At 33.3% G+C, this 21360-nt stretch overlaps 1 protein-coding gene across 9 annotated transcripts; it reads right to left on the minus strand.

The window, feature by feature from the left end:
• Window positions 1–1964: 1964 nt before the first annotated feature.
• On the minus strand, window positions 1965–20921 carry LOC109814300 (uncharacterized). Of its 9 annotated transcripts, XM_029274551.2 has the most exons (14): window positions 20679–20921; window positions 20469–20561; window positions 17485–17561; window positions 17306–17387; window positions 16948–17032; window positions 12957–13433; window positions 10495–10668; window positions 10360–10409; window positions 10184–10253; window positions 9985–10090; window positions 4504–4570; window positions 4266–4341; window positions 2696–2991; window positions 1965–2157 (listed from the first exon to the last, which is right to left on the minus strand). In XM_029274551.2, the coding sequence occupies exons 7-14, from the start codon at window positions 10652–10654 to the stop codon at window positions 2077–2079; spliced, it is 906 nt and encodes a 301-aa protein (XP_029130384.1). In that variant the 5' UTR covers window positions 10655–10668; window positions 12957–13433; window positions 16948–17032; window positions 17306–17387; window positions 17485–17561; window positions 20469–20561; window positions 20679–20921; the 3' UTR covers window positions 1965–2076. The 9 variants fall into 9 exon arrangements, with proteins under 9 accessions (XP_029130384.1, XP_020234276.1, XP_029130386.1 ...); XM_020378687.3 differs by lacking the exon at window positions 12957–13433 and having other exon boundaries at window positions 17485–17541; XM_029274553.2 differs by lacking the exon at window positions 17306–17387.
• Between the last annotated feature and the right edge of the window lie 439 nt (window positions 20922–21360).

Consider the following 21360-nt stretch of genomic DNA (forward strand, 5'->3'; position numbering starts at 1 on the left):
TCGTCGGGTGCGACCCTATGTCCGAACTTAGTTCTTATGTGTGTATGTGCAAGAGAATCTATGTACACAAGTGATTATGATAAATGATAAAGCGATATGTGATGAATTGTGAAGTAAAACGTTATGTGCTATGAATTATAAGTGATAAGTGATTATGCATGGTAAATGCATTGAGTCTTGAATGTTATGCATCATGCATATTTGTGATTTTATGATATGTAAGATGCAAAATACACGGAAGACCCTTTTGTGTAAAAACTTGGAGATTAGTCCATGGAGATAGTTTGGTTTGGGAAGCTCTAGTCTCACCCATTATGTATGAGGTGTATCTTGTGTGACTTAACTATCTCAGTGAGACCCTAGTAGTAAATCATTATAATGAGAGTGTTGTGATAACCTGACCCAACATGTATTCTAGACTACTCAGTTTTTACTAATGATACATGCATATAATTTATGAGAGTCTAGTCTACGTATGATCATAACATTTTGTTTATATTTGAACTGTATTCTGATTGATGTCATGATGGAATGAGATATAAGTTGAGTTGAAATTATTGTATGGATTGATGAAGAGTTTAATTATTGGCTTTGTATAAGGTTTATGTGTGATTAATTGGCCTTATTTTATGCTAGTAGTTAGAGTTAAATATGCTCTCTCCCTGTTTTTCTTGTGGATGTTTTATATGTGGTTGTAGGAGACCTTCATTTTGGAAGAATCTAATTGGTTGAAGAGATAGCTCTAATACTTGCGATACCAAGAATCTTGAATTATGTTTCATAATTTCTAATTAAGAACTATAATTTACTTTCCTTAAAACATCTTATTTAAGTTTGTAACAATTAGGTGTTATTTTAACTTTATTTAAAATTTTCAAATGTGATATCTTTACCTTTATTTGAAATTATTTCAATACCATATTTTCTTATTATGATCTACCATATTTTCTTATTATGATCGATATATTTATTTAATTATACGTGCGAGATAGAAAATGTTAGAAAAATTCTCTTTAGTGTAGGTAGATTCCATTTCTTCAAAAGTAACTCTTAAAAGAGTTATTAAATTATTTCACTCATTATTTGAATTAAATTATAACAATTCAATCATTAAGTTAAAAAATTTCCATAAAGTCAATCTACAATTTTTTACAAAATTCAAAAAATATTTAATATTTTGTTACATTAATTCAAAATGACATATATTCATAAAAACATATTATACACTAAATTAAATTAATATAAAAAAATATCAAATAGTTTTCAAATTTAACAAATTTGATCTATTCATAAAAACTTTCAATTCAATAATTACATTATTGAATTTCATGTATACAGTAAGTTATTGAGTAGAGTAATAATAAATTACTTTTAGAGTAAATTAGTGTTTAAAAAAGTGAGTAATTATTATTTCTAACGAATGGTTACTTTTATATATATATATATATATATATATAGGGAACATATCAAGTGAAAAGAATTTATTATGAGAGAGTGAGAAGGTTAAAATATAACCCTTAGATTAATCAAGTAAGAAAATTTGGAATTTAATCAAGTGAGAGAAAATTAATCTAAGGGTTATATTTTAACCTTCTCACCCTCTCATAATAAATTCTTCTCACTTGATATGCTCCCTATATATATATATATATATATATATATATATATTCCATTTTATCCTTAAATTTAAATTAGTGAGAAGAAATAAAATATAACATAAGAATATAATTATCTTTAAATAAAAAAAAGAGCACTAAAAAAATATTTTCTTTATATATTAGTATAGATATATAATATAATAACATAATATATATATATATATATATATATATATGATTTTTCTATTTTTTACAATTTTGAAAATTTGATTCGGTTTTCTAACACAATTTTATCGCCAAAACCATCAACCAAATATGTGAAAATCGCATGCCGGAATAACATAATGTCCAATAGATGATATAAAATTCGTGAAAACATTTCTTTTTTATAATGAAATGACCCAATACCTGTGATCCAGGATGTACAAATATAATTTTAATAACCATTCAGAACAAAAAGATGACACCATAATTCTACTCAAACCTCCATAGCAGAATTTTCATTGTCCAAGAAGCTCTTCAGTTCCTTCACTCTTTGTCGGGTTATCGCAACACAATCCTGCAACCACAAGTATCGCTATAACTACACATAATCTCATCCATCATATCATATACGTACTATTATTTCACGCCCTTCAGTCAATGATTCATATCAGCACAATACTAAAGTTGTGTTTTTGGCACTTTAATGTACAGTAATTAAATTTCCACTATCAACCTACTTTACTAAGTCATAATTTCACCCTTCAAATTTAAAAGTCGAAATAAACCTCTAAAATGAATGTACAGTTAAGAGAAGATTCAATCAGAAAACTCTTGTGCAATTAAAAATTGAAAAATGATTTTAATAAATAAATTTGAACTCCAAGCAGACAGAAGCATGCCTTATGTTGTCCTGCCTTTCATATCATTTGGGGCACATGAAGGTCTCAGGACCTCGGATATCTTATATTCTTTTTAAGTTTGAAGTGCTGACTTCAAATTTTGAAAGTATTTACAGTAATTTTTCCAAAATTGTTCACTAAAGCATTAACTTTAATGCTATAATAACTGTCATATGGTTCACTTCATTAGTTCGTTGCAATGGGCAAACTAACCTGGATAGCAGAAGTATAGGCAAGAACTGGACCACCAGGCTTGTACAGAGATATTAGTTGACCGGATGTATCCAAAACTATTGTTACATGGGTTTCCATGATGGATTCTTCTTCTGCAGTAGGATCTGCCAAGATGTAATTCTTGTAAAGAATGCATGTTAAAGAGAATGGAATGCTTTTCAATGTAAGCTTCCTCTTCTCCTTATTGACGGGCTCCTGTGCCCGCTTTTGTCCATCCTCATCAGACACAAGTACTATTTTGCCATCATCATTCATGGCAACAGCAGGAATTTGCACTGCCAACACAGAAATTCATTCATGTAAGAGAAAACCAATATGATAATACCATAACAGTGTTGAAAAGCATCACATTAAGAACATCAACAGCAACACATAATTTCTCTTTAAGCAAAAGAAAAGTCTATCTTCTGAATGATTCTGATATTTTATATAAATGACATTTACAGTAATGACACAGAAAATCTTTATGCATCAATCCAAAGAGCTATGTTCCTACAGAGGAAGAGTCCTTAGTACTAAAACATCCAAAAAAATTTATAAAGGTGACCAAGGATTGTCCCATAAGCTTAGTTATGCATAGCATGCAATACTGGTGTTAGAGTGCCATCATGGTGTGGAGCGGCTGCTGGCTGTACAGAGATTATGTCATGTGGCATTTTTGTTGTTGCATTGCAGGTATTGCTTAGTAGTCCATAACAACAGCAAAATGTTATGGATTACATAAACCCAATTCTTTCACGCTTCGATCAATGTCATATTTGGGATTTTTTTGGGTACAAAGGAAAGGACACCTAATCCTCAGTCAAAATAACATTAAAAAAGCCCAACCACCTCCCCTCCAATTCAGTGAGAAATACGACACCCTTCTATGTTCTATCTCTTTCTCTTCTCCAACTGATCTATCTACCCACTCACCTTTACCAGAGATAGCACATCTCCAGACATTTTCCAGTGACTGTTGGTTTAGGACTACAGCCTCCTCTCTAATGGTCCAGTGACCACCCACTATTGTCTCGTATTGTATAGAAAGAATAACTATTTTATTCAGAAAGATGAATACAAGGTTTAGAGTAATGACCCAATAAACATCAATCACTAGAGCTAAGCTCTTGCTGAGGAAGTGTCTCTGTTTCTATTAAAAGATCCAAAAGTTTTTATGAATGACTGAGAGTTCCATATAAGTAGAATCCTTAGCCAATTCTACAAAACAAGAAATAACAACCTCCGAAAAATAAGCAGACAGAGTAAAAGAACAGAACTAAAGGATATACATAATAATTGTAAAAGGCCTATTCTATTTAATTCCCTTGGTTGATATATTGTCAGCTGGTTTATTCTAGTCTTTGTTCCTAAACTAGATTAAGGACCTGGGCACTGCACGGATATATAAATCACTTATTAACTAATATACTTATTTTATTAATGATATGTATAAATCATACAACTAAATCATTTAAACCGGATTCCCTTCATTTGTATATCGATATAAATATAAATATAGATTTCCTCGTGCACACGTTTCAAATGTAGGACATATTGCATTACTTACGATGAGATAAGGCAGCAACTGCAGAAAGTAAAGCAGCATCAAAAAGAGCACCATCAGCATCCAAACAATAGACATCCTGCATGATAAAGAAGGCATCATTTTGTTATTCAATAGATTGACAACTACACAATCAGAGAAAGCAAAGACAGTGCAGCACTCCACACCAAATTTGGTGCACGATGCATTCTTTCTATGGTTGATATGATAAATCTGGAAATTTCAGTCTATAAAAGCTTACCAGGTAAGCCATCCAAGCTGCTTTTCCACTGACCAAGGACAATTCTTTCAAATCAATCATTCTAGAACTGCAGAAAATAGTAAAGGTTAAAAAAGAAAGATAGGTTAATTTCAAATTGAACCCAAATTGACAGGTCAAAAAAGTAATCCAGGTTATTGATCACGATGAAGGTTGACATAGACATTTATGTTTGGATGGAGGGGCTTGAGGGAAAGGAAGGGTAAAGGCATCTTTTTCATTGGAATTGTTAGAATAGCTTATTTAGAAAGCCTCTTTTGTTTCTTAAATATTTTATTGTATTTTCCTGATTGCACTCTAGCTTGATGTGATGGCTTAGGGCTCTAGGCTCTTCAGCTTTTCTTGTAATCTTTCTCATTTTTCCATTCATAATATAAGAAATAGACAGATCAGAGGATCTGTGTTTTTGGGTGCATATTTGAATATCTAAGTTAGTATCAGAGCAAGGTCGATCCCGCTCTGCCGTCCGCCGTCACCCACCGCCGTTTGCTGCCGTCCACCGGCAACCTATTACTCCGACGAACCTAGGGTTTGGTGCACCTCGTCAAGCGTGACCTAACCCCGTCATCTCAGGCTTTGTCAAGCACATACTGCATATTGTTGCGCTGCTGTCTGTTCGTCGAAAATTCCTCACTCCGCCACCGTCTTGTTCATCGGAGCCTCTTGAGCCTATTTTTGGACTCAATTTTGTGATTTGACCACCATTTAAGGTGTGGGTCTGCGTTTCCCTTCTGTTGCTCTTCTCTCTCTAATCCCTGTTGCACGACCCATTTTCTTATGGCATCTCTAGGTCCTATTTTGCCTATTTCTGGCACTCCGACCATAACCACAGAGAAACTCAATGAAAAAATTATTTATCATGGGCTGCCTTTGTGGAACTATGGTTCCTTCGTCAAGGGTACCACGATCACTTAGAAATGGAAGACACACAGGGTTCAGATGAAAGTCGGGCTAAATGGAAGAAGCTTGATTTTCAACTATTTGCAGTGTTGTGGCGGTCGGTTGAGCCAAATATTTTGGGGACACTTAGAGACTTCAAAACTTACTGTTCTTTTTGGAAAAAGACTCAATATTTATGCAAATGATATTCAGCGGTTGTACGATGCTACTCAAAAAAATAGCATCCTTGAAACAAATTAATTATGAAATGACGTCTCACATTGCCGAAGCCCAAGCTGCTGTAGAAGAACTAAAAATGTTCCTAACAGATGATTCATTAGATGGAATAAATAAGAAACTTGATAGGCTATATATGGTGCTGATCCTGAGAACATTGCACCCAGATTTCAATCATGTTCGTGACCAGATTCTGACTGGCCACGAGATTCCTTCAATGGACAGCCTAATAGTTAGACTTCTTCATGTCCCTACAGAAGAGAAGAATGAAAACTATGGTGGAACTGTTGAAGCTTTTGCAATGGTTTCTAGTCGGGGTAGAGGTGGTCGTGGAAATCGAGGAGGAAGAGGAGGTAGAAATAATTGTCCTCAATGTTCATACTGTAAGAGGATGGGTCATACCCAAGAGAATTGCTATTCTCTTCATGGTTTTCCAAAGAAGATAGCAAATCTATCCAAGTCTGAGAAATTAGGAAAATCTAATATGAAGATCCCTGAAGATGACTATCAAGAATATCTTCAATGGAAGTCTATGAATCGAGCTCAATCTTCCTCTACCGCTACTGTTTCTACAACTTGTGTTTCTCATTCAACTGCAAATCAAAGTCCATGGATCATTGATTTAGGAGCCTCTGATCACATAACCGGTAATAATTCTATGTTTTCTTCCATGTCCCCACTTAAATCACCTCACCTTATTACCTTAGCAGATGGATCTAGAATTGCTCCCAAAGGAATTGGTCAAGTTTCTCTGACTCCCTCATTAAATCTGAACTCTGTTTTGTTTATTCCTAATTGTCCTTTCAACTTAATCTCTTTAAGTAAGTTAACTAAATCTTTAAATTGTTCAGTAACCTTTAATGTTGAATCTTTTGTTATTCAGGAACGTGGTACGGGTCGGAAGATTGGCGCAGGACATGAATCTAGTGGTCTCTACTATTTTGAAACGCAACCACCTGTATCTTGTGTTGTTGTTCTGTCACCCACGCTTTTGCATGATCGTTTGGGTCACCCAAGTCTATCCAAGTTGAAACTTCTGGTTCCTAGTCTTAAAAATTTAGAAGAATTAGGTTGTGAATCATGCCAATTAGGCAAACATGTTAGGCCGTCTTTCCCCAAGCAAACTGATACAAGATGTAACTCGATTTTCACCACCATTCATTTTGATATTTGGGGTCCAAGCCATGTAACATCTTTTGGTTTCAGATATTTTGTAACATTTGTTGATGAATTTTCTCGATGTACTTGGGTATATTTAATGAAAGATCGTTCTTACTTTTGTCTATTTTTATGTCTTTCTTCAATGAGATCAAAAACCAATTTAGGAGAATAATTAAAATTTTTAGACATGACAATGCAAAAGAATATTTCTCTTATGAATTATCTTCTTTCTTATCCTCACATGGTATCTTACATCAGTCTACATGTCCACATACACCCCAGCAAAATGGAATGGCAAAAAGAAAAAATAGGCACCTTGTGGAGACTGCATGCACCATAATGCTCAATGCAAATGTTCCTGTACATCACTGGGGTGATGCAATCCTCACTTCTTGTTTTTTAATAAACAAAATGCCCTCTTCTTCCCTTGAAAATAAAATCCCTTACTCCATTATTTATCCAAAGGAACCCTTGTTTCATGTCTCACCTCGAGTCTTTGGGTGTACATGTTTTGTCCATAATGTCTCTCCTGGTTTGGAAAAACTATCTGCTAGAGCTATTAAGTGTGTTTTCGTAGGCCATTCCCGTCTTCAGAAAGGGTACAGGTGTTACTCCCCAAAGACCAGAAAATTCTACATGTCTGCAGATGTTACCTTCTTTGAACAAACTCCTTTTTTCTCATGCACCACTCATGATTATCTTTCAATACAACAGGTGCTACCAGTTTGTTCTCATGTTTCCATTCCACCTCAAATTTCACTTCATAACCAAGAGGTTACTCAGTCTATTATTCCCGCAACTACTCCTATTCAAACTCCTCCACCTCCTCTTGTCACATATCAACGTCGAACAAGACAAATTGATCCAACATTACCTGAAGAGTCATTGGTTTCATGTCCTTCACCATCAAATGTCCCTACTGCAGATCCTAGTGAGGATAACTCAGGATGGCCTACTGCTCTTCGAAAAGGTATTTAGTCTACTCGAAACCCTCATCCTATTTATAATTTTTTGAGTTATCATCGGTTATCTCCCTTGTATTTCTCTTTTGTCTCTTCTATATCTCCTCTAACCATTCCTAAAAATGTTCATGAGGCTCTTGGTCATCCTGGATGGAGACAAGCCATGACTGCTGAAATGCAAGCTCTTGAGCATAATGGTACATGGGAGCTAATTCCACTTCCTCCTGGGAAACGACCAGTTGGATACAAATGGGTCTATGCTATTAAAGTTGTCCCTGATGGTACAGTTGATCGACTCAAAACCCGATTGGTGGGAAAGGGGTATACTCAGATTTATGGCCTCGACTATCGTGACACTTTCTCTCCTGTGACCAAGCTTCCTACTGTTCGTCTCTTTCTTGCTATGGCAGCTATTCGTCATTGGCCTCTCCACCAATTAGACATTAAAAATTCCTTTCTTCATGGTGAGTTAGAGGAGGAAATTTACATGGAGCAACCTCCTGGATTTGTTGTTCAGGGGGCGTCTGGTTTAGTTTGTAAATTGCGAAGATCTCTTTATGGCCTCAAACAATCTCCTCAAGCTTGGTTTGGAAAATTTAGTCATGTTGTGCAAGACTTTGGGCTTAAAAGAAGTGAAGCAGACCACTCAGTTTTCTATTGTCATACTTCTCCTGGGAGATGTGTTTATTTGATTGTTTATGTGGATGACATAGTGATTACAAGAAATGATGTATCTACAATCTCTCAATTGAAGAAACATTTGTTTATCCATTTTCAGACCAAGAATTTGGGACATCTAAAATATTTTCTTGGTATTGAGGTTGCCCAATCAAAGGAAGGCATTTGATCTCTCAAAGGAAGTATGCTTTGGACATTTTAGAGGAAACAGGCATGATTGATTGTAGACCCATTGATAGTCCTATGGATCATAACCAAAAGTTAATGACTAATCAAGGTGAATCGTTCACAGATCCAGAAAGGTACAGGAGATTGGTTGGGAAACTCATTTATCTCACAATCACAAGACCTAATCTCTCAGTTCATGCAAGCCCCTCATCGATTATTGGAATGTTGTTCTGCATATTCTTAGATATATCAAAAAGGCTCCAGGACAAGGATTATTGTATGAAGACAAAGGAGACAGTAGAATTTCTGGATACTGTGATGCCCAGATGTCCTATAGATAGACGTTCTACTACTGGATATTGTGTATTCCTTGGTGGAAATCTCATTTCTTGGAAGAGTAAGAAACAAAATGTTGTTGCTCGATCTAGTGTTGAAGTTGAATATCGAGCTATGGCCTTGATTACTTGTGAATTTGTATGGATTAAGCAACTCATTCGAGAGTTAAGGTTTTGTGAGGATCATCCAATGAGATTGTATTGTGTTAATCAACCGTTCTTCAAATTGCTTCCAATCCAGTATTTCACGAGAGAACCAAGCACATAGAGGTTGACTATCATTTTGTGAAGGAGAAGTTGCTGTCCAAGGAAATCATTACTGAATTTGTCAATTCTAGTGAACAACTTGCAGATGTTATGACTAAGTCATTAAGGGGGCCTCGAATCCAATTTTCATGTTCCAAGCTCGGTGCATATAATCTATATGCACCAGCTTGAGGGGGAGTGTTAGAATAGCTTATTTAGAAAGCCTCTTTTGTTTCTTAAATATTTTATTGTATTTTCCTGATTGCACTCTAGCTTGATGTGATGGCTTAGGCCTCTAAGCTCTTCAGCTTTTCTTGTAATCTTTCTCATTTTTCCATTCATAATATAATAAATAGATAGATCAGAGGATCTATGTTTTTGGGTGCATATTTGAATATCTAAGTGGAATGTTTCATGGGAATATCTATCATTTTATTCATATCATTCCAGAGAAACTTTTACGAGAATATTTACTTCAAAAGAAAAGTTTTCCCTTCCTTTCTTTTCATTTGTCCAATCTGGTAAAAAAAGCATAATTTAGCCCAAACGTTCATATTCTCTAATGATCATAATTAACATCAATAATTGTATGGCTATACATACAGTTAGAATATATCAAAGAAACAAATTATGCACAGATGTATAACAATCCCTTTTTATTTTCTTCTTTTCTTTTGCTTCCTTTCTTTTATTTTGTGGTAAATAAGAGGTAGGTGGAGTGACTTCGATAAAATTAGTTTCTTGAATCTTCTGAAATAATTAAACATAACAAAATGACAACAAAAATTTTAACATACCTTAAAATGGTGTCAGACAACTGTTTTGACACCACTGGTGATGCTTCAGCAGGCCTGCCGGGCCTAACAATTGGAGAACAAATTGGAGGCATGTGGAAATCAATAGCTGAAATAACAGATATTAACAGGTTAATCTTATGGCATATGTGAGCAGGACACTAAATAAATAACACGAGTGGCACAGCCAGCTATAGCAAACCTAGACAGCCCTCATCTGGTGACTCCAAGGAGGGAGTCATAACTTCCATTTTAATAGCAGTCAACATAGTCTGTACACAGATCAATTAGGAAATGGTTAAATGCATCGCATAATAAAATCAATAACCCAAATTCACGTCAACATTTAACAAAATCGACAAAGGTAGAATGACTAACAGTTGATCCAATCTTCACAAGAGCCGACCCGTTAGCAGAGGCAACAGCACCTAGTCAAGTTAGTTAACAACCTTAGTTCCAAGTGTAAATTACATATTTTGCAAAATGTTAATAAAACAGATTAAAGTAACTAACCAAGAAAAATGCTTGTTTCTCTAGCTTTTCCAAGTGGTCTACCATCAGGGCGTATAGATTCAGCAAGATGACGCTCAAAAAAACGAAGTGGAAAGAGCCGTCTAAAGGCATCTACCTCCATTTCTGATGACAAGTCCTCAGAAGCATTTCGTACTCCCATCTCTTTTCAATGTTCTGTAAACATATAGAAAGCCAAAAGTGTCATAAAATCGATGAAAAAGCAACAAACTAACAATAGCTGCGACAAAATTGAAAATAGCTTCCAGTTCAATTAAACACATCAAAGATCAATTGTATATAAATCACACTGTGTAGCATTTTCTCCTCTGTAATAACCGGTGAATGAGAAAAGTAAAAACATACTAAATAATTTTTTCCATTCTTCTGTTTGGTTGATAGCTTTCTACTTTGAAGAGATGAAAACCTAGATTGTATTTCTTAAACATTTATAAAACACACATAACAGGAGATAAAATAAGACCTCGATAACTCGTACAAAGAGCTAAATGGCATACCCAGTCAGTTTTCCTAGTCTAACGAGCATGCAATATTGCGGAATCATACAACATACAACTTATAAACCTAGTTTCTTTCTTGAAACAAAAGAATCCTAGAAACTAATATAACATAGTCAGAACCCTAACAGCATTTTCGAAATAGATGAAAGAAAAGCTAATGGTAATTGCAATAGACATTGTATCAAACATCTTAAAGGAATAGAGAATCCAAAATTAATGTTAATAATAAAATGAGCCTAAGATAATAATAATAATAATAATAATAATAATAATAATAATAAAATAATAGGAATGAACAAAATATAACAGCAGGTATAGGTTTAACCGACGCCGTAGCTTATCACCTTTGCAAATTGAATTGTTAATTAATCCACTCCTATACATTAAATAGGAATATATATGTTGAGCGAAAACATTTTTAGAAATTTCTTTGTAAGGGAAGTGTTTTTAGGGAGGATTTTTAAGGATTTTTTTTTCGAAGTTCTTATCTATTTTATTATGTATTTATTATATTTTTCTAAATTAAATTTAATAATATTAAAATAAATTATCAATAATTTAAAATAATCTTGCCATGATATAAATTATTTTCATAAATATATAATATAGTTTATATGTTAAAAAAATTTATTTATATAAATATGAATTTTAAATTAAAACATTCATTTATATGTATAATTTATATAAATTTAATATAAATATAATAAATATTTAGCATATGCAATGCACATATTAAAATACTAGTTTTACTAACATGAAAAGACCTTTTAATAACTGTTACAACAACTCTTTTTATCAATCTTGAGGCTTTACAAAATTAAATGAAGATTTTAAATGAAATTCAAATGATGATAATAAGAGCGTTAAAAATGTCAGTTTATTCTCAAAAGATAACTCAAATGGTTTGACACTTATACTTAACCAAGGGCTAGGCATGGAGTCATGACTGGAAATAGTAAAATACTACTTTAACTCTATACCCGTTGGAAATGAATAATATCTCTTTATTAAATAAAAAAAAATGTCATTTGGACGTTTTTAGGCATTTTACTTCATGGGAGAGTTGTTAGGTTTTTTTTTAACTTGTCTATTTCAATTTGTATTTATGATATATTTCTAAATTAAATTTAATAATTAATAATAATTTTATGTCACAATATAAATTATTTTTCACAAATATAAAATATAATTTATATGTTAAAAATATTTATTTATATAAATTTTAAATTATATAATTTACATAGTGAAATATCTAGTATTATTTATTCATATATATAATTTATTATAAATTTTATTTATATATAATAATCATTTAGTATGTGCAATGCACTGACTTAAAATATTAATAAACGTAAGAAAATCTAAATTAAAATTGATCACAAGCTATAACAAATCCACCCTTATACATTAAGAGTACATTAGGCAAAACATTTCAAAAGCTTACTTGACTAGCTTGATCAGGTTATATAAAAGTTAATTGGCCTCTTTTGCTAGTATTATTTAATTAATATTCACTATAAATATAATGCATTAGTACATGAGTTTAAAGGTGATACAAACAGTGTATTTGCTCAAATGCTAATTTCCAAGCAGGCTCAACCCAGAAAACCCACACATGATACCCAGAGTGCAAGTAAAACAGAATCAAATCAAAGTAGATGAAGCTACAAACTTCAACACAAACCCATTCAGAACACGCCGTTTTGAACATACAACCATCAACACACACACATGGGCATGACAAAAACTCATAAAACAACAACGGGTGAAATCAACATTATCCCAAGAACCCACTTTGCGAATGAAAACGAAAGTGAATAAGAAAGAATGGGCACAGCACAAAAAAAATAAAAATAAGAAAAGGGTTTCGCATTAAATTGATAAACAAAGTTGGACACTATTTATGTTGGACGAAAAAAACGGGATAATGGAGTGTGATCTTGCCTGAGGTGAGCAGAGTAAGCCTTGACGAACTCGTGGGGAGAACACGTCAGTCACAGTTCTTCCTGTGGCCAAAAAATTAGGGTTTCTCGTTCACTTGTTAGGGCTTTTGTCGGGAATTTTGGCCCGGCCCAATATTCACTTGGGTCTGGACTCTTCTGAAATAGGTTAAGGCCCAGAACAGAAACTTTGTCTTGCGACTCTAACAGCGAGACAAACCTCGACGGTTTCAAAATCGGAACTCGGAAGCGATTTCCTCGTTGGCGAAGTTTGAATACGCATTTGTTGACGTACATAACAAAGTGGGTTCTGTTGGAGAGTGATGCGAGTAACAAAGCGAAGATGGCATTGGTATCTGAGGAATAAGGACGGTGAAGCTCACGCGTCGAGGCTTTTTCATTCCTTTTCCGCTTAACTCTCTTCTTCTCCGCGATGGATCGAAAATACAATCCTACGTGAATGACGATTGACCGAGTGGACCTTCAAGGCCCAACAATAAGCCCAGTATTCAACATGTATTTATTTGTAATCCATTGCGACCCAGTATTATTGTCCACTATCTTATTTTCGTTTTAAGAATTAAAATTGTCAAAGATTTCAGTAAACAAATTTTATAAATATCTGTAAATATTAATAAATATTTATATTTTTTAAAAGAATTAAAAAAAAAGTGTTACAAATAAATTTAAACTTATATTTAATACTAATTTTGTAAGATATGACTTAGAAAGAGAGTTGTTTCTTTCTTTTCCTTTTTCTTCTCCCTTTCATTTTCACAGTTGATCACTAGAAGGGGTGAGAAAATCCGAGTTCCAGGGATGGGGAACTTCAAGTGCAAGATTGTCTTCTCCTTCTCCTCTTCTACTTTGGAGTTCTCCGTTCTTCTCTTCTTTTTCCTCGGGGAGCTTAGAATCAAGGTAAGGGAAGCTAGAAATCTTTGATTTTGATGATTTGTTGGGTTGTTGATTGAATTAAGAACTTAAAATCAATATGATTTTTGAAAATTGTAGCGTTGGGGATGGATTTGAAGTTGTTTGCATGTGGAAACCAAAATCTTGATGTTCTTGATGATCTCGTTGAGGTTTTGATGCATACATGTTAAAATTTCTATGGTTTATGGGTTGCCTTAACAAATCTAGTAGAGATTATGAGTGTAAATCATGTTTAGGAAGAAAATTGGTGAAATGTAAGTGAGGAACGAAGAAGGAAAGCCATGAAAGTGTAGAAAATTCTGCACTCATAGTTGCAGCACTAGTGGAGTGCTACCACTGTGAGAGAAAACAAGGTGGTAGAGATCCAGCACTGTAGCGCTAAGTTGAACGCTGCAATCCTGGGAGAAAATGAAGCTGGTAGAAATCCAACACTAGAGCACTGAATTGATTGTTGCAGCGTTGATGGTAAATGACTGAATTTGGTCTTGATATCTTCACAAAAGTTATAGCCTTGGATGTTAGCTTTCTAATGGCATTGAAATCACCTAAAAATGAGGTCTATAACTCCAGTTATGACCTTTTTAGTGAGTAAAGGTCAAGATGTCAATATTTAGGCAAACTATTGCAATTTTTACAATTTTTAACATGGTAGATGAGGGAATTAGGACCTGAGTTCTTAATGAAAGTTATAGAAAATCTTCTTGTCTTTCATGTGAGATGAGGATGAGCATGATAGGAGTAATAGAACTCCCTAGGCATCATTTTATGTGAAGGTTCTCGATGTGGGATAAGTGATTTTGATAAGTTGTATGTTGATACATGTTGTATGATGGGTGAATTTGGTGAACATGAATAGAATACTTGTGTCTATTGCATGTTGTGGGATATAGGATGATGATAATAAGCTTTGGTATGCTATCTTTGTATACTTGAAATGATAATGAGAATTGGTATGTTATCTTTGTGTACTTAAAATGATAATTAGCATTTATATGTTATCTTTGTGTACTTGAAATGATAATGAGCATTGGTATGTTATCTTTGTGTACTTGAAATAGTGATGAACATTGGTATGCTCTATATGATTGATATGCTATGTTGAATGAATTGTGGAACATTAATATGATATTATTGTATAAATTGTTAAGCATTTGTATACTATTCTTGGTCGAGGTGTTAAGCATTAGTATGTTATACATGATTGATGTTATTGATCTATATATGCATTGATTGTATGTGATGTATATATAGTAGATGTATGGTGAGGTGTAGATGTTGAAAATGCGGTGTGGCATTAAAGCATGATGGCTAACTTAGAATTTGAGGAGAGAAAATTATTTTGAAAACTAAAGATCTCACATATGGTATCTTGGAGTGGTGCTTAGGTAGGTCACTATTTAGAAAACCCTCATTGAGTAGGTGTGTCTCTTAAAGTAAGTTTTGAGGTGTGTTGAGTCTCTTCCAAGTCCTTAGTTAGTGTTTGTGTAAGGTAGAAGATCGAGGGTTACAATCCTTAACCAAGTACCTAAAAAGGTTGTGTGGTTTGGAATCGGACTTTCCTAATGTAAGTGATGAGACCCAAGAAACTAGAGGAGGGATTAGTATCCCATTTTATTGTGATCGAATCGATGCTTCAGACGTGAAAATGATTAGGTTGGTTCAGTAGGGTGGAAATCACTTAAACTGCTCATGTTGTTAGGAGATCTCCGTAGGTGAATGCATGACGATACATTGGTCCATATGTTTGCATATGATGTATGTTGAGGTGTATTCATGTGCATTCTTGATGTTTTGTGGGACATGAATGGATGAGATATATGTTTGCTTTGGGTGTGTTAGCACTACTACAAGACACGTTATTTACATTGGTTCTTTAACACTATTTACATCGGTTCTAAAACCGATGTAGAATGGAGTGACTTAGTAAATGCAATCCATTTTACATCGGTTTAAAAACCGATGTAAATTTGTACATCATTTTACATCGGTTCTTCCCACAACTGATGTAAAATGATGTACAAATTCTACATCAGTTTTTTGCATAACCAGACCAGACCAAACCAGACCAAAACTAGACTGAACCAAATCAGATAAGACCAGACCGAACCGGTCCAGACTAAACCAAAACGTACTGAGCCATTGAGAATACTATCAAAAGTGTCCTGAATGGGAAACTATGATTCAATTCCCTTGTCAATGAACAACAAGTAAAAGCATCAAAAGATAATAACCAGGAATAAATAGTAATTCCTCTTCACACCATTCCTTAAGTATAGCTTTTGTTCCTTTAATCCAGCTAAATTGTTAAAGAGAATGACACTAGAAATCAATGACTAATTTTCCAAACATCTAAATTAAGAATCTGCAGCCAAATCATTATAGAGAAGATCAATGAATCCATTAATGAATATCAGGAAAAAAAAAAAAAAAAAAAAAAAAAAAAAAGCAACTACATTACTCTCTTGTTCAAACCATTGAGCAATCATCATTGCAACATCATCAAGAAAATACTGATAGTACTAATTTAGAAAAATAGGAGAGAAAAATGGAACCCAATTAAAACAAATCAAAGTTACAAGTTGCAAGATTCAAGGAAGTACGTGGTTCTACAAGAGCATGACACAAAATAACATACATAAGCCAATTAGAACATGAAACTAGGCAATCTTTAAAAGGACCCTTGAAGGTAAACTTATTTGAGAGCCTGCTATGACAATATCAGTAGATTCTTTGTCTCATATCATAAGCATAAACATCTTCAATATCATAAAAGAATCATATGAATGTATACTTGCTTTGTAAGTTTTAGTGCCACAAATATTTTGACATATAAGGAGATAATCAGATAAAACGAATAGAAAGCTGCGTGTATTAAATAATACAAATCCCATACGTCTATACATGTAACATGCCTGGAAAGTAGTTATAGATATCCTTAATATAGCAACCAATTGCTAAATATCACACCAGTTTAAAAATCGACATACTACAAAATTAAAAGGCATATTATATTTTAAGTTAAACATTTTGCTTTTTACATTTATGTCAAACAAACAGATTACCTAGCAAGTTTTGCTTCCTTAAAAATGGCCAGTTGCTGGGAGAAAAATGATTTGCAAGAACTGCACCCACAAGTAAGTGTGAAAACTGAAAAGCAATCCATTAGTATATGTAAAATGAATGCAGTTTATCAAACAAAGATAAGTTAGTAATTCTATTTTTGCTTCCTATTTTCTCTCTTAAAAATGTATCTGAAAAAAGACTACCCAAACAGTATCAAATGAAAAACAATGTAAATATTAGAAAATAAACAGTTGATCTATGAATTGCTGGTTGCAGAATGGCTTTAAATTTATTGTTGTCTGGCATGCTTAATAGTTAGTAATTTGAGCATTAACATTTTTATCTTATGCTACTTACTGCTTCCCTCATTTCCTCCCAATATTGTAGGCAAAAAGATTAGACATAAAGACAACGAATGGATCCCGTGTTACGCCAAAAACTGCCGGCATTGAGTCAACGTAAAAAAAATTGAGTCAACATTCCAATGCCAAATTAACTATAAATTCCACATGAAATAGATAGATGAGAAAACCTACTGCAAATGCAATGTCACTAAGCTCGATAACAGCTACAGTAAGAAGCAAAGGGGTGGCCTGCCCAAAATGTTTGATCTCTGTTAGAAATCAAGTTGAAATTAATTTAATTATAAAAAAAAATTATTGAAAAAGAAATAATAATGATAATAAAATAAACAGTTCAATGCATTCATGCTGGGAAAAGATAAAAATTGATCAAAATAACAAAACAGTATAAATTGAATCAGTTCACTTCAAACAATGGCATGCCAAGTAAAATGTTTATACCAACAATATATTTTGCATCCGGCTTATACAAGAAGGAAGCTACAATAGGATATACCTATATCCACAATTCTATAACAGAATACTAATGAAATCAAACTACTACTGAATATATTCTGTAACTATGATTGTACATATTCTGATCTGCACTGAGATTCTTCAACTTGCATGAGTTGTAAATCAATTACACCCTCATATTAGAAACAGAGTAAACTTTCAACGTTCTAGGAAGATAGTAATGTAGAAATGTATTGTTATTTGTTAATATAGAACATAAAAGATGAAGAGTATCCTGCTAATAGTAACGTAGAAATATGATCATCCAACTGGCGGTCTCACAATTCCATGCCAGGAGGATGAGTTTTTGAACGTCACCTCTTTCTTGAATGATTTGTAGATCATGCTAATAGATATTAAGATAGATTAGATGAGGATATTTTTACAGAACGCACTTTCTTCCATTGTAAAGATTTTTCATTTTGTTATCTTGTTGAATTCCATTTAGAAGTTTAAACCTGTTGCTGAATCAGGATGCAAATAAGACATTTTTTAAACACATTTTCCTTTTTCAAATCTCAATATTATTTCTTATATGTACAACAATATAATTATCTTATTTCAGCCCATATATATTAGATTATTATTTTGTTATCTTGTTGAATTCCATTTAGAAGTTTAAACCTGTTGCTGAATCAGGAAGCAACATAAGACATTTTTTAAACACATTTCCCTTTTTCAAATCTCAATATTATTTCTTATATGTACAACAATATAATTATTTTTTTTCAGCCCTTATATATTAGATCCTTAATTTTCAGTTGTTAAGATCCTTAATTTTGTTTAAGTGGTTGTCACTGGTCTCAACAGCTTGGGAAACAGCATTAATATCTGTTTCCTTTTCCACTTTTAGATATTCTTTTAATTCTGAAAAATGAAGTCTGCAAGATTTTCTCAAAATTACAAGAGTTCTAAGAACAGCTTTAAAAAACTGGGGTAATGGGGTATGACATGTTGGAGAGTAACTACTTAGAGATTAAGGGACAAGTCCAACTTCTGCAACTTCTCTTACTTAGACTTCAAATGTGTAATGCTACCAAAGAAATAACCTCCAAAACCTTTTGTCACCAACAACCTTGTTGAAAACTTGCCTAACTTTGGAACACTATTAGCCAAGGATGATTCAGTTTCTGCCCCCACACAAAAATTCCCTATTGCCGGTTGTGAATCCAAAGGCTGCCTCTGACATCCATTGGAACAGCACAGCCCAAAAAGGGATGTTTGAAAAGAAGGTTTGTTAATCTCAAATAAACTTGTCCACACTTTTCAATTTATTTTAAAAGATATCTGCAAGTTTCTTTTGAAGTATTAAACTTATATCACTTTAATCCCTTTAGAGTTATTTATTATATTCTTAGCAGAACATGGATTTAGACTGAACTTAATTCTACAAAACCATGAATATGAGTGACAACTAATAGACCAATTAACTTAATCCTATAAGACCGTGAATGTGAGTCACAACTAATAGACCAACTATTTAAATAGAAAACTACAAATACAAATCCTGTGTAGCAACTAATCTTCTATTTAAACAAAGTGGAAAAGAAAAACTGTAAAAGAAAGTCCAAACCACTAAATTATTAAAGCTTCATAAACTAATTATTTCAAAAGCTTAAACTAAATACATAAAGGAAAATCTTTCACACAAATTAATATAATTGAGGAGAATTTGATTAGAGCTCATTAAGTATGGGTTTTCATAATAAGAGAGATTAAGAATTCTCACTATTTAATTTATTTCTAAATACATGAACCCAATTCATTCACGCAAAATCTTTCACTCAAACTTTTTTCATCAAAAAGGTTCTATATATAGAGCTCCCCAATTTGAAATATTTTACTTTCACGCAAGTAACAGGGTATAATGAGCAATTGATATTTCACAGTTAATCAAGGATGCATTTTTATATTCATACCATGCATAAACATCATCAATCAATAAGCTGTCTTATTTTTCTAAACGGTAGTAATAGACAACCAAAAACAATTAATGGCCTTTTTTCAAGATGTAATCGTTCGAGGTCTTCTGTTTCTGTAATCATTCTTCAGAGTTCAAATGAACCCTGTACACATACAAACAAGCAACCAAAGATTTGAATTGCCTTAAAGCCATGCAAGAGGAATATGCTGCCCTCATTGCAAATTACACTTGGACATTGGTGTCACCACTTCCCAATGTCGATGTAGCACTAGGCCCTACATCCATGTTTCAAACTACTGATGTGGATAGTGTGTTCATGATTCGGACTCAATTTACGAAATAACAATTTAATATATATATATATATATATATATATATAAATAAGAAAATATATTGAAGGGTCAGAATGTGGTGTACTTTAAAGATAAATGCAGATGATCAACCATGCTTTTAAATTGTAGTTTGCAACTTTTTTAACTTTAAAGTATCCACAATGACATTGCACATTTTCTCATAATTTTCTGTCATTTCAACAATTGTTAACTGCTGCAACTACAACCTTAATTTAAAACCATGCTTTGAATTAAATTAACCATAGACAAGAAGTACATGTGGAAATGCTTAAAGCAAGTTTGGTTGCTCAGGGATTTTCATTAAAATATGAAACTTTTACCAGACTTTCTCACCTGTCGTTTGACCAAACTTTCTTAGAGATTCAGAATTAATAATGGTGACTTACCAGTAATGTTATCAAATCATGAGGATTGGGATCTCTTTGCCATCGTGAGAAGTTGCAAAACTGCAACCTTTATTAAATTATCACTATGAAACCCTGATACGATTTTGAGTCTCAATGTGAGAAATGATTAATAAAAAAAAAAAAGAAACATTATTGATTCCAATCATCACTATCGTAAAATCAGAAGTTTGAAAGCGGAAGAGAACATACCCGCCGGAGTTAGGGTTTTCGATGATGATGCTTTTCACGAACTGAGAAGATTCTGGGTGCTTACGATTAACGTTCTTGCAGAATCAGAATCAGAAAAACAAAAGGGCTTTGGAGAACGATGGGAAGCAAAGGGCTTTCTTCAGAGACGATGAAGGCGTTCTTTAGCAATGCCGCGCGCGAGGCTTTCTTTGGTGGTGGCACACGCAATTGAGGGAAAGCTATTGGGTTCTACATCGGTAAGTTAACTGATGTAGATATATTTAAGCTTTTTCTCTTATTTACGAAATTGTCACCTACTTTTAGAACTACATCGGTCCTTCAATAAACCGAGAATACTTAATATTTTTCTTTAAAATTTTTAAATAATTACAAAATTACATTGCATTTTATTTTTATATCAGTTATACTAAAATCGATGTAAAATTAGCGATGTTAATGAATCCTTTTCTAGTAGTGTAGCTTTCATGTATGATATATGGGTGATATTGTATATTATAAATTTGTTTTCTATATGTACATGTTTTCAAACTCTAGCTTACCTTTTCTGTTTCTATGGTAGTTTAGACTACGATAATCATACATTGTATAGGAGCAGATTAGGTCCAGGCTTTAAGGAGCTGTTATGGACAAATGTTGTGATCTTTTTTGATGACGATGCTACTGATGTGCCTTGTATAGGTGT

This window comes from Cajanus cajan, chromosome 9, assembly GCF_000230855.2.
Source record: "Cajanus cajan strain Asha chromosome 9, NIPB_CcT2T_4, whole genome shotgun sequence".
Taxonomy (NCBI): Eukaryota; Viridiplantae; Streptophyta; class Magnoliopsida; order Fabales; family Fabaceae; genus Cajanus; species Cajanus cajan.

Excerpts from the sequence above, each read along its gene's own strand:
- LOC109814300 (XM_029274554.2), bottom strand. The coding sequence starts at position 10,654 with ATGGGAGTACGAAATGCTTCTGAGGACTTGTCATCAGAAATGGAGGTA. Across the intron at positions 10,254-10,359 it reads TTGTGAAGATTGGATCAACT|ACTATGTTGACTGCTATTAA; the intron begins GTTAGTCATTCT and ends ATCTGTGTACAG. Across the intron at positions 2,992-4,265 it reads AGTTGCTGCCTTATCTCATC|TGCAAATTCCTGCTGTTGCC; the intron begins GTAAGTAATGCA and ends CTGTGTTGGCAG.